This window comes from Electrona antarctica (assembly GCF_951216825.1).
Source record: "Electrona antarctica genome assembly, chromosome: 4".
Lineage (NCBI taxonomy): Eukaryota > Metazoa > Chordata > Actinopteri > Myctophiformes > Myctophidae > Electrona > Electrona antarctica.
Genome location: NC_136809.1, coordinates 35,123,620 through 35,136,652, shown reverse-complemented (window position 1 = coordinate 35,136,652; position 13,033 = coordinate 35,123,620). Strand labels below are relative to the sequence as shown.

Below are 13,033 nucleotides of genomic sequence, written 5' to 3'. Positions count from 1 at the left end.
GTTTTTGTGTTGCAAAAATCAACCTGTTGGTGGCGCTATAACAGGCCAATGTGAAAAGGGTGGGATATATTCCTCAGCCTAGTAAGAAAATGTGTGAAAGATTTCACGTAAATTGCATGCTGCGTTCATGATTTAAGGCTTTTGTTCAAAACGGGGCAATCTTGCAAACTGTGAAAGCCAATTATAGCCAATCAGGATGGAATATGAAATATCGGACAGATCCGACTTGAGCACATGACCATAGAGATACTGTGTAACGATTTGTGAGATTTTTGGACAGAATCTGGAGGAGTAATATCAAAAAATGTCACGGACGGAGTGCAAAACATACTCTCTCCCCATGCCTTCGGCCTGGTGGAGACAATTAACGGCCATAGAGTATATAAAAGGATAGAGACTGATCTGGCGCGAAGCTCCGCCCCCTGCTATTCATGTCAGTGGAAGTTGCTCAGTGGCACCCGGAAGGACCGTCTACTTCCGCCTTTTTTCGATTTGGGCACCAAAATTTGGTGCACAAAATGCGGAAGTGCAAACGCGCTCAACGTTAAAGCCCAGCTGCACGGGGTTTCCTCGTCATACTTCCACGGGTCCGCCTGCAGTCCCTCCCCTTACCGCTAGGGCCCAGTGCTTCAACGTTGGAAAGCCTCACTGGCCCCTTGGTAACGGCTGACCAGAATACCGCTTATCACCAGTGCTAAGTGCCAACGCTTTAGAGATTTTGAAGCATAGGTCCTACTAGATGCAGAAAAGGTTGGGAACCGCTGAAATACAGACTTCTCTTACATTGACATCCACTGACTGACTGACTGACTAAATATTCACATGGATCTAGTCGTACCGAAGTCCTGACATCACTAATTCATCCCCTGGGTGACTTGCAGAAGTTTTTCTCTATGGACAATAGCATTGAGTCATCTTAGAATCATCTCATATAAGAATTGGGGTCCAAAAATAAACAAATTGTCCTGGCGATATTGTGAGGGAGGTGGCTCTGTATCGTTTACGTTAGTCACCCACAGTCCGTTTCGGGCAAAACTTTCACTAATTCGGCAGCAATAACATTAGCGTTTTCTTGCTGTCAGTTGATGCTTCATATGCATATGAGTCAAACCACCGGGATCATTTGTTTATTTTTGGAACACAGACAAAAAAAAGCGAGCCAGGTAGGATATGTAAATGACATCAGACTTCAGTGCTCTATTCAATTATCCTAACTTTTCACATGGATGTATTTAGTTGAAGTGTTTCAGGATTCTTCACGTTTTAAACATTGATTATTATTTCATTTGGATTGGGTAACGTCGTGAGCTAATTCCCATCTTCTCTTTTCCTCCTTCTAACAGTAGAGCACACGTCTCAACAGGACCTGAATGGGTAGGTTGGATAAATAACACATCATCACGCAGCAACAGTCACACCAATGTGAAGTGAGTGGTGGCTTTGGAGTCAAGCACAGTTGTTGACTTAATAGAACGTTCGACCTTTGTGTGTACTCAGACATATGGACATACATATGGACACACATAATTGTGAGACGGTGTGCCACTGCTCAATAACGTTGCTGTCAGGCAGAAACCTCCTATCTCCATATTTTAAATGTATGCCCTACTTGATCATTCAGCGTCACTCAAAAGCATCAAAAGTAGCAGATCCACAAGCTGTAAACTAAAGTGTAAACGTGTTTGCACCGGCTTGTGGATCTGTTCATAGACACAGCATGTGGAAGCCACGGGTGAGTCTTTACCGGCCACGTATGTGTGTCGGACTGACTTGGATGTTACTAATTCGCTCCTGAAAAGTAACAGTTTTGGACATATGAGGTTTCCACCTGACAGAGACAATAAGCTTGTTATTCAAATTCCATCCTACCTTTTCCTGTGGACTCCACTGTTTCACTCTCTTTCTCTCTCTTGTCCGTCCCTCTCTCTCTCCTGTCCAGGGGTCCCTGTCCGTCCCTTTGGGTAGGGAACGTGACCGTGGACATCACAGAGAAAGACATACGGGACCTCTTCAAAACGTAAGCCTGGGACTGAGAGACGTGTCCACACAAAGTGTTTCTTCCGAGATGAAAACACCAGGCCCTGCTCAAAAATGCTTCCAAACGCCCAAGTTGAAAATATTATAAATATTATTAGGCCTACATATACAAATAATATACATAATGATATATCATTGTCCAAAATGGCGTTATATCAACAATGATAGTATGGTTAGAAAAAGGTTAGGCTTATGTCTTTTCAGAAATGACTTTGGACATGTGGAAAACTTTAGTTGAACATGTATACCCTGTATACCCTGGTTTTGGAGGCTTTGATGAATTGAACAAGGTGGACCCTCTTGTAAACAAGTGTAATGCTTTATTGGGTCGTCCACTCACAGTCTTTGTATTGAGTTGTGCTTAAAATGTACTGTAATTCTGCAAACTGTTAATAAATATTTCAATCAATCAATCAATCAATCAGTCCAACGCGTTAGCGTGTCTCTCAGTAACGCCCTGTGGGCGAGGGTTTAGAATTTCCCGAAAATAAACAAAACCAGGTTTTCACTCACCGAAACAAAGCCTGCTAGACCTAGGAAAAAGTCTATTCTCCAGGCTGGGAAGCGTCTTAGGTCCCTCCCCAGCTTCTCTCTAAAATGCACTTTGTGCCTAGATTATATAATATTGAAAACAGATAAATGCTGCTGTTAGCAGAATCTGTCTTGAGAGATAGAACCCACTGGTTAAAATCCCATCCACCAGGAGCTGACCTGCATCATCATGGCTTTGTTTCCATGCTTACTGTACTTACAGGTACGGGGAGATAGAAAGCATCAGGGTTCTACATGAACGCTTCTGTGCCTTTGTCAACTTCAAGAATGCCAACATGGCTGCCACAGCCTTGGAGAGGTTACAGGTGAGGGACTGAGTGGGATGTCTGGTTAATACAAAAGTTACAACGTGCTTCACATATAACTGAAGAACAAAACAAAGGAAATGCAACCCCGCTATGCATGATGTCATAGGTCTCTGTAGTACTCTCTCTGAATGAGAGAGATACTCTTTAAGAGTTTTAACTGGACTTCAGTTCTATTAACCGATACATCATTATTTTGCTATAATTCCATGCTTTCATATAGAAAGAAAAAAAGATCACACCCGTGTGAAGTGAGTGGTGCAACTCCGTGTGGGGGTTCCCGGGGGGGAGTTCCAGACCCCCAGGAACGCGCCCAGGGGGCCGGGCCGGTTCCGACGTGCCGCCCCGTGTCCGAAACGGTTGAGAAATGACAGAGTTACTGTGTGCCGGTCCCTCTACTGTACCCTCTACTGTACTGTACTGTCACTGTACTGTACTGGCACACCCGAAATCATCATATATACAGTTAATATGTGCGTGCGTGTGTGTTTGTGTGTGTGTTAGGTTGCGCACAGGTGGTGAAAAACAACCATGCTGTTTTCAAGCTCATACCTACCCAGCCAGCCAGCCAGGCAGGCACCGGCACCCACCCACACACATAAGTCCGTAAGGGAGTGGTTGCACCACTCAAAAACACAATGACAGTCATTCTAATAAAAGTATAGTCACATTTTGCCTTTAAATAATTGAAAGGCAACACAAGGCAACACAACAACACAACTAGACTAGAGTGACATACATTAGGATATTTGCTATTGTGATATGGCATAAGTGTTATATAAAAATATAAAGATTGGATCGGGAAAGATCGGTATCGGTATGTCTCAAAATCAAATGATCGGAATCGGATCGGGAGCAAAAAAACGTGATCGGGACATCCCTGGGAGGGATGTGTTTTCTGCAGGGTAACACACCAGCACACTAATATAGTGGTTGATAGAGCTTAAATAGTTTCATTCATATCTATAAATGAAATAGGCTAAAAGTTACGCAGTTTACCGTTAAAGTCAACAACAGAACAGCTGACCACGTTTAGCATCATACGGTAACAAGCGTGGATATTTGGACAATGCACAATGCGATCTGAAGTCTCAGTCTGAGTCCAGTCGATACAGTCACTGTATCAGGGAACATTACGCTTCCGGTCAACAACACAACAAGGGACTGACAGTGTGGTTGTTGTGTGTCCTCCTGTCCAGGGGGTGGAGCTGGAGGGCAGCAGGCTGGTGATCAGGTATCCTGACCGCTGGCTCCAGAGATCTAACTGTGGCCTCAGCACCAGCTCAGCCGCTACAGGGTGCGTATAGTTTTATGGTAATTTGATTCTGCAAAATCCCGCCCTGCCTGCCTTTCGATTGGCTGAATCGAAGAACGAGACAACAAGGACACTGCCCCCAAAGGGGGTTAGGCCGAAACCCGCAGTTTTCCATCTGCAGCGAGTGGAAGACCTCAAGCTGTGAGGCAAACAGGCTGTTTGTCGTCAGTTGTGAGGTCTGAAGTGACTAGCGATGGGACGATATGAAAATGACATGTCACCGTTGTATGCGATTAACGATATTATGGCCATAATCAAAATGCGCTTAAAACGTAAAAGGCCACTTGAACCCCCAGCATCCCTATTCTGGGGGGGGGGACGGTCACCAAAAACAGCTGATCTACAAGCTCACAATGTGTTGCAATGCAACGTGTTCTGAACCATTTTGTCATACCTATGTTTCATTACTATGTTTGACTTGTTTATTATTTTAGGTGAGGACCTTGTATAAGCTCTTTATGAGTTTCCTTTCTCACCTGCACTTATATCTGTCTTTTCATAATGTTACCTTTTTTTATTGTGCGAATAAATAAAACAAAAATAAAGATAAAACTAGCTTGTAGATCTGCTATTGTTGGCAAATCGAATTGTGTAGAGTGAAATAAGAGTGTACGAAATGTGCTCTTTACAGCTCTGTTTTATCAAGTATAGAGGGTTTAAGTGGTACTGAATTTGCAGCTCAACAAAAGCTAATTCATTCCAGCGTATGACGGGGGACATTCCACGCGATTATTATGAGCGTTTTTTATCACGATAAACGATAATAATTAATGATTATCGTCCCATCCCTAGAAGTGACTCTCTCTCTTCTCCCCCATCCATGCAGGCCCAGACGGAGCTTACCTATCAATGGAGATGAATGTTTCTTCTGGAGAACAACCGGCTGTTTGTACGGTGATAAATGTCGCTTCAGACACATCCCAGAGCAGCGGGGACGAGACAAGAAACCTTGGCAACCGTGAACTGTAATATAATAGATCCAAATATTAAGGGGACAGAGGTCCCGAGCTGAGCGTGCTCTGCTGTCCATAGGGCATAGCAGTGGCAGCCATTTTGTGGCGCCACATATAGAACCAGCATTCATTTTCCCCATTGAGACTTCAGAACATATTAATTTAGTTTATTTCATACCTGAAACCAAGCCATCCACACTCCTGGTGAATCATGACCATAAAACATTTGATTCTGTGTCAAAACATATTCGAATATATTATACTTATATTATATTATACCCTTTTTCAGCTATTTCCAAATATTTTTGACACAGAATCAGATGTTTTAAAGTCATGATTCCAGGCTTATTTATATAAATATTTTCGGAAATCTCTGTGAGTAAAATCATGTTTTCTGTCTGTGGCACCATAAAATGACAGACGGGTGGAGACTCTCATTTCATTGTCTATAGAATCTATTCTATATATTAGGGACACTAGCCCCTCGTATTCCCAGCTTTGTGATTTGATTGGCTGAGCACAGAATGTGATGTATGATGTATAAGAGCGCCCCTCACTTCACACAAGTATGATTGTTTTTTAATTTAGCGCAGCAGCAGTCACTCATGACAAAAGGACAAGTTTAGCTACTCCAAGCACTGATGAAGGCCTGCGTAGCTGAAACCCGTCCTTCACCTTGTGAGTGTGAACTGTTTCTACAGACTGTAGCCTTTCTACACCAAAGTGTTGTAAAGCAGGATATACCAGGTGAGAGACAGAGAGAGGGTGGGGGGGGGGGGGGGGGGGGGGGATTTCAGAGTGAATGTGGACTATAAAGTTTGCCTCTTCATCAACAACAATTTCGAAACAACGAACAAATTATTTTCTTAAGAATCATAGCACACTGCAAGCAGAACACTTATGTATGTGTTTGTTATCCATAGTGTTGTTGACCCAAGTCACTGAGGACGATCTTTGAAAGGTACAAGACATTAAGACAATATAGTTTTCAATGTGTGTGTGTGTGTGTGTGTGTGTGTGTGTTGGAGGGGGGGGGGGGTGGAGGAGTCGGTTGGGAAATGAGAGGAAAAAATATAAAAATGAATAAAAATATATGTATATTTTTTTACTCAATACAAATTCTCAATACTTAAAACTACTTTCAACCTACATCCGGTGTGTCATTTCCAGCGGGGGCGGACATTCAAAAACCCCGATCCAACCGATGTGCCCATATGGGCATTCCAATATCGGCACATACTGCTGACATGAGGGATCTCCATATATGGGCATAAATTGGACAAGGACTGACAGATACAGATAACTCCACATATGGGCATAAACGGGACACACAGGTGGGCCGACATCTCCATCATAATGGGCTCAAAAGGGACCCAGACAGACGGCTACAGTGGGTACTGTGACAAAGACATTGATATAGGCATATATGGAGATCCAGTTGTTCAGAACTGGCCATATATGGGCATATACTGATGACATCAGGGATCTCCATATATTTGTATTTTTGAGGCAACGTCTGGCTTACGGAAATTACGTCGTATGGCAGCCAAGTCTATGGACTTTTAATGACGTAAAAAAGCACCCCACATGTGGCAGCCAAGTCTAGGACTTTTAATATTTGCTTAGAGTACAATGTTTGTTTAAAGGAGTGAGGCGCCACTCATTTCACATGAGTGTGATTTCTGTCAAATCACTCCACATTTTCAAATTCATTCATACCAGTAACATAACTTTGGTAAAACACTAATTCAATTTAACTCAAACCGGTTTCAAGTCTCTGAATGTTGACCGTACTGAAATGATCAGAACAATGGCTTCCTCAAACATGCCTAGGAAAACTGTGTACCGTGAATTGTAGTCATGAGTTGACCCTTTAAATCCAAGTGGGTTGTATATGAATGGAAGACAGGTTACTATGTTTCGATGTCTTAAACGGTGGTTCTCAAACCGTTTCATGTCAAGGACCCCCAAATTGATATGTAGCCTACGTATATTGCCGCAGACCCCTATCTGAAAATATTTTGTGTCAGAGACCCCTATAAAAGAAGATTTGTGTTCAAATTTAAATAATTCTTTATTGTTTCAAGATTTTTCAAACTTAAAAAAGAAAGGGAAAACAATGGTTAATGTGGTCAAACTGGTTGTGATTTTGCTGAACCGTCTCAGGACCCTCAAAGACTCCTGGGGGTCCCCCAGACACCACTTTGAGAACCACTGGCTTACAAATGTTGTAACCTGACATTAACCACTTAAACCCCAGCATCCTTATTGTGGGGGAAGGCTTTCGCAGGAGAATAGCAGATCGAGCATTGTGAACAATAACAGAAAACAGAAACGTCACTACTAGAGCCCTAAGGACTCTGGTCAACCATATGGGGTTTAAGGACTCTGGTCAACCATATGAGGTTTAAGGACTCTGGTCAACCATATGGGGTTTAAGGACTCTGGTCAACCATATGGGGTTTAAGGACTCTGGTCAACCATATGGGGTTTAAGGACTCTGGTCAACCATATGGGGTTTAAGGACTCTGGTCAACCATATGGGGTTTAAGGACTCTGCTCAACCATATGGGGTTTAAGGACTCTGCTCAACCATATGGGGTTTAAGGACTCTGCTCAACCATATGGGGTTTAAGGACTCTGGTCAACCATATGGGGTTTAAGGGGTAAAAGGTGATGTGGGTATTCGTGGCTTTGACAAATCAAATTACTTTCGATCACAGATCAAGGCCTTTTCACAGTACTGGAGTAAACAGATCTGGGTACATTCTCTATGGCCAGTCTAATTAAACTGGTCTTTAATTAAACCAAACACTAAAGTGTAAAGATGAAAATAAACTAAATGGCTTCCTTATGGCATTGAAGCGAACGACAAACTGTAATGTAAACCATGATTATGTTTACAAATTGATGTTTTTCTTTTTTTTAATTGCACCAGTTGCATTCTCATGTGGTAATAAAATACTATTTTATCAAAGAGTAAGTTGTTTCCTGGCTATAGAGCAAATGATTTGAGCAAATGAGTAAATAGTTTTCTTTTAACTCAATGTGGTGGAATTACTTTCAGAGGTTTGCGGAACAAAGTAAATTATACTTAACAAAGTACAGTTTGTAAATTACTTAAAGCTACTAAAACCAAGCTCCCTGATTCTATTTCTATCCTCTGCATTTTGTCTTAACTTCCCTGGTATATGGTCAAAATGCTTTTTACATTACAATACTGAGTAATGTAATGTTGTTTACCGCAGAGTGAACAGATGTAGCCTCGCGTAGCCAGCCTTCATCTGCCTTTGCAATGCATATTGCCCCAGGCAGATTAAGTCTGGCCGCTCTCAATTGTGGGATGACTTCACTGCCGATTTTGCCGAAATGGTGACAGCCAACCAGATTCGTCTGGAACCAGGCTATAACCAACCAGGGACCAGTATTCAAATATGGGGAGAGACATTGCAAGAGAAAGGATCTAACACTGAGAGGGACGTGAGTAATATCGCGAGGCTAAAACAGATGAGGCCTATATTACTGATAAGGCCTGGAATGTGAGTGGCTTTGGGTCTGGTAACAGAGGGACAGACTGGGCTAGTCTGAACAAAATTGTTCTGCTCGAAATGTCACTCGGGTGGCTGCCTATAGTCATTTACATTTTAAGGGAGCTACAGTGTGCAAACCTGTTCTGATCCTTTTAGGGAGCACTTATCGTGGAAGTCCAGGACGTTTTTCCCATACAGTATATTATGTTTTATATTTAACTTTGATTAATCTATCTATAAATGCACCACGTCTCTGTCTGTCCGTCCGTACGTAACCCGAGAACCGTTCACCCACCGACTTCAAATTCTACACACGTCCCCCCCCAGGGAGTGCAGTGCCCGATGTCGGTCGGACCCACGGTTGTCCAAAACCACCACAAAGGCCTCTGCACAGGGCCCCTGCTCAGGGTCCATATGGAGCTGGCCTGTTCTGACATCACATCACTCCATATTTGGGCATGCCTGACACAGAAATCTCCATATATGGGCATTAAAGGGACACACAGATGGGTGGAATGGGTACTCTGACACGGGTACAACGGGTAGTGCATAACCGGGTGGGGGCCGTGGGGTATGGATCTCCAACAGCTGGGCACCGGTCTAGTTTTAGATAATAAGGTGAATGGCAGTCGATCAGCTTTGGCTGCATAGATGGCTGACGTCATAGACTGGCCATATGAAGTCCGAGATCCTCATCTTGTGTAACCTCATTCTGTTTTCTGAATCCACATGACAAAGTTGTACTTCATTACATAATGATGTTATCACACAATTACATCACAGTGTAATTAGCTACTTACCCTGCTTGTAGCAACCTTTCAGACAGTTCCGCATTCCAGGTCTTGAGTGTTAGAGCCATCCACAGTCTGATTGAGTCTGATTTGGTCAATTGAAAAAGGAAACCGCCATCATCAAAATGGCAGAAGAAATCAAGAACGTCAAAATAATCTTTGTTGTAGGTGGACCGGGCTCTGGAAAGGGCACCCAGTGTAAAAAGATTGTTGAGAAGTATGGCTACACCCACTTGTCCTCTGGGGATCTCCTGCGTGCCGAGGTGTCCTGTGGTTCCGAGAGAGGCCAGCAGCTCCAGGCCATCATGGAGAAGGGAGAGCTTCTGCCTTCCGACACGGTCCTGGACATGATCAAGGAGGCCATGATTGCCAAGGCTGACGTCAAGTGCTTTCTCGTCGACGGCTACCCGCGCGACGTGAAGCAGTGTGAGGAGTTTGAGAAGAGGATCGGCAAACCCTGCCTACTGCTGTACATTGACACTAAGCCTGAGACGATGCTCCAGAGGTTGCTGAAGCGTGGAGAGACCAGCGGCCGCGCCGACGACAACGAGGCGACCATCAAGAAGCGCGTGGATCTTTACTACAAAGCCACTGAGCCGGTCATCACCTTCTACGAGAGCCACGGCATTGTCAGAAAGATCGACTCTGAGCCCCCTGTGGAAGAGGTCTTCAGTCAGGTTGCTGAAGCTATTGATGGTCTATGTCAAGGTTGCAAATGTTCTACGTGAGCGGAAACCCAATAATAGCTATTCAGTCTACTCTGGACCCAGTTCTGATAGCACTTTGGCCTTCATTCGTGCTTCACTCTAGCCCCAGGGGCACATGCAGGGGTGCATCTGTTCTGTCCCTGGAACCAACCAGTGCCAGCACTCTGGACCAACCAGCTAGTCACTATCTGGTTGGTGCTAGCTGGTGCCTGGCTAGCTGCCACTGGTGGTGCTGCCACTAGCTGCTAACAGCACCACCTGACTAACTGTCTCTGAGGCTGTGACGTGCGTAGAGAGCCTTCAAACGTACACACATCCATACGGCTGCATCATGATGTCATCCCAGGCCATCTAATAGAGGCATGTGCAGGCTGTGCCACCTCCAGGTATTGCAAATACAAGGCCCCTCGAACAGGAAAGCCCGGGGGTGGACAACCCAGTGCATCGTAGGAGGTGAGCTTCACTCCCTCATTCCAGGAAAGGAAGCGGTGTGTGTAGTCAAAGCTCACTGTACTATCACCAAGCCCTATAGAGCGTCGCAGTCCCGCCCCCTATCATGGACCAGGAAATGATTCTCCGTTCATTTTCCTCATAGACATTTCAGAAAGTATTTATTTAAAGACGTTTACGCCGCGGACAAAGGCAATTCGAGTCGTGACAAATCATGACAACAAACACAATTTTTTGGGCCGAACAAATAATTAGAAAGAAGAAAAAAACGGCAGGTTACAACACTTTTTTGTTGTTTTTCTTCTTTGTAATTATTTGTTTGGTCCAAAATATTGTTTGTGTTGTCATGAGTTGTCACGACTCGAGTTGGCTTTGTCCGCGGCGTAACCGTCTTTAAATAAATACTTTTTGAAATGTCTATGGGAAAAATGCATTGGGATTAATTTCCTGGTCCATGGTAGGGGGCGGGACTGCGACGCTCTATAAGCCTATTGTATCAGGCATGGCATAGTAAACAGGGTGGCAGTTGGAGTACAGCGGCAGAATACCTCTGCAGCGGTGCTATGTCCTGTATATCTATTACTATATGATGGGAGCTGGTACGAACAATAATTCACCTTGCACATTTATATTACCTTCAAGTTTACATATAAATGTGTAAATTATTTTTGTTCAAACGTTCAACTCTTAGATCGTCGAAAACATTTGACTGGTACCTGAGGGTGGGGGGAACTGAACCCCTTACTGGATTTCCTGCTTGTTTGTTTACATCCTTTAACATTTGATGTAGCATATACCTGTATATGCTGCATACCTGTATATGCTGCATATACCTGTATATGCTACATCACATGTTATTCTCTGCCTCAGATCGAGCTGAAACTTTGCCCAAATCAAGCGTCATAAATCATATGTGGTCTCAGTTTGGCAACATGAAGTCTGAGATCCACATATGAGGCACACCGTTCCCATGTGAATCCCTAAGTCCAGAGGATTTGATTTTTTTTTAGGAGCCCCAGCTTTGTGTGTCTGTACCACGGAATGTGATGATTTGATTGGCTGAGCATGGAATGTGATGATGTATGATATAAGAGCCCCTCACTTCACACAAGTGTGATAATTTTTCGTTTTACGTTTTCTTTTTTGAGCAGTGCAGCCGCTCCTACGCGGCTGTGTGTCTGTACGTTTGAGCACGGAATGTCCGTGACATTATTAGGGGCCAAGCATGAAGGGGAAAAGGCCCCCTATTACGCCTCCTATGGCAAGCTTTGTGTCTGTGTGTACCAAATTTGAAATGATTTGATTTGCTGAGCACGGAATGTGATGTATGATGATGTATGACAATAAAGAGCGCCCCTCAATTCACATGAGTGTTTTTTTCTTCCGACACTTTTTGCAGTTCTGTATTGCTGTCGCTTTCCAAGAAATTCAATATGGTAGAGGGTCAAGAACTGCTTGCAGCTATATTTTAATATTTATTTTTGAGCGGTGCAGTCGCTGCCTAAAATCAATGCATAGCTTTGTGTGTATGTCTGTCCGTTTGAGCACGGAATGTGCTCAGCTGATTGGCTGAGCACGAAATGTGATGTACGATGATGTCATCATCATACATCATCATCATAAGAGGCACCACTCACTTCACACAAGTGTGATATTTATTGTTTTAAATTATACATGGATATTTTAGTTTGTTTATAAATGCATAAGTTTCTCATAGTTTAGAAATAACTAATGCAGTATTAGTCATCTCCGGCACCGTTGGCCCGATCAACGTTTATCATAGTTTAGAAATAACTAATCCAGTATTAGTCATCTCCGGCACCGTTGGCCCGATCAATGTGAAACTGCACACACACACTCCAGGGGTGCCAGAGCAGAACCTCTGCCCCAAGTGTTTCACATGGGCCTGTTGCAGCACCAACAGGAGGACATTGAGATGTTGGAGAAATAAGAGGCGCATCGAATGAGGGCTCCAGCTTATGTCTTGAGTTCACTTTGACAAAATTAAACACCAGCAACCTCATTGTGAGGGAAGGCTTTTGCAGGAAAATAGCAGATCAACATTGTGAACAATAACAAAATTCACTAGTATAGAGCCCGAGGACTCCGGTCAACCATGTGGGGTTAGGTTAAAGAAAGCAAAGTAGTGATGCCAGTGCTGTCTGATTGATGGAGGGGTCAAGGGTCATTTTTGGTGGAGCAGTGTAACTTTTTAAAGTTTGATTTATTCTAAAAAAATAAAAGCACAGGTAATTTGTAAGAAAAGACAAAAATATATAAATGTTTGCCCAACAAAGTTGTTGGGCAACACCTTTCACCATGTGGTCAGGAGTAGAGGATATCCTCATGCTTTAATGACCACTAGTGACACCTTATGGGCAATGGTGTAATAT

General features: G+C 43.5%; 2 protein-coding genes across 3 annotated transcripts in view; both read left to right on the top strand.

The window, feature by feature from the left end:
* The window catches only part of LOC306921908 (uncharacterized protein), a 44,309-nt gene extending 38,369 nt beyond the window's left edge, over positions 1 to 5,940 (top strand). The window contains exons 12-16 of one of the 2 annotated variants that reach the window (XM_079499218.1): positions 1,347 to 1,374; positions 1,940 to 2,017; positions 2,792 to 2,894; positions 4,094 to 4,191; positions 5,036 to 5,940. In XM_079499218.1, the coding sequence (XP_079355344.1) occupies positions 1,347 to 1,374; positions 1,940 to 2,017; positions 2,792 to 2,894; positions 4,094 to 4,191; positions 5,036 to 5,171 (443 nt within the window). In that variant the 3' untranslated portion in view covers positions 5,172 to 5,940. Of the gene's footprint in view, positions 1 to 1,343; positions 1,375 to 1,939; positions 2,018 to 2,791; positions 2,895 to 4,093; positions 4,192 to 5,035 lie in introns of both variants that reach the window. The other variant, XM_079499217.1, reaches the window with a different exon arrangement.
* A 3,668-nt stretch (positions 5,941 to 9,608) lies between these two features.
* Positions 9,609 to 10,564, top strand: LOC306921943 (adenylate kinase isoenzyme 1-like; the record flags this gene model as incomplete). The annotated part of the gene is made up of 1 exon (XM_079499286.1): positions 9,609 to 10,564. The coding sequence occupies one exon, from the start codon at positions 9,609 to 9,611 to the stop codon at positions 10,209 to 10,211; it is 603 nt and encodes a 200-aa protein (XP_079355412.1). The 3' UTR covers positions 10,212 to 10,564.
* Positions 10,565 to 13,033: the final 2,469 nt, after the last annotated feature.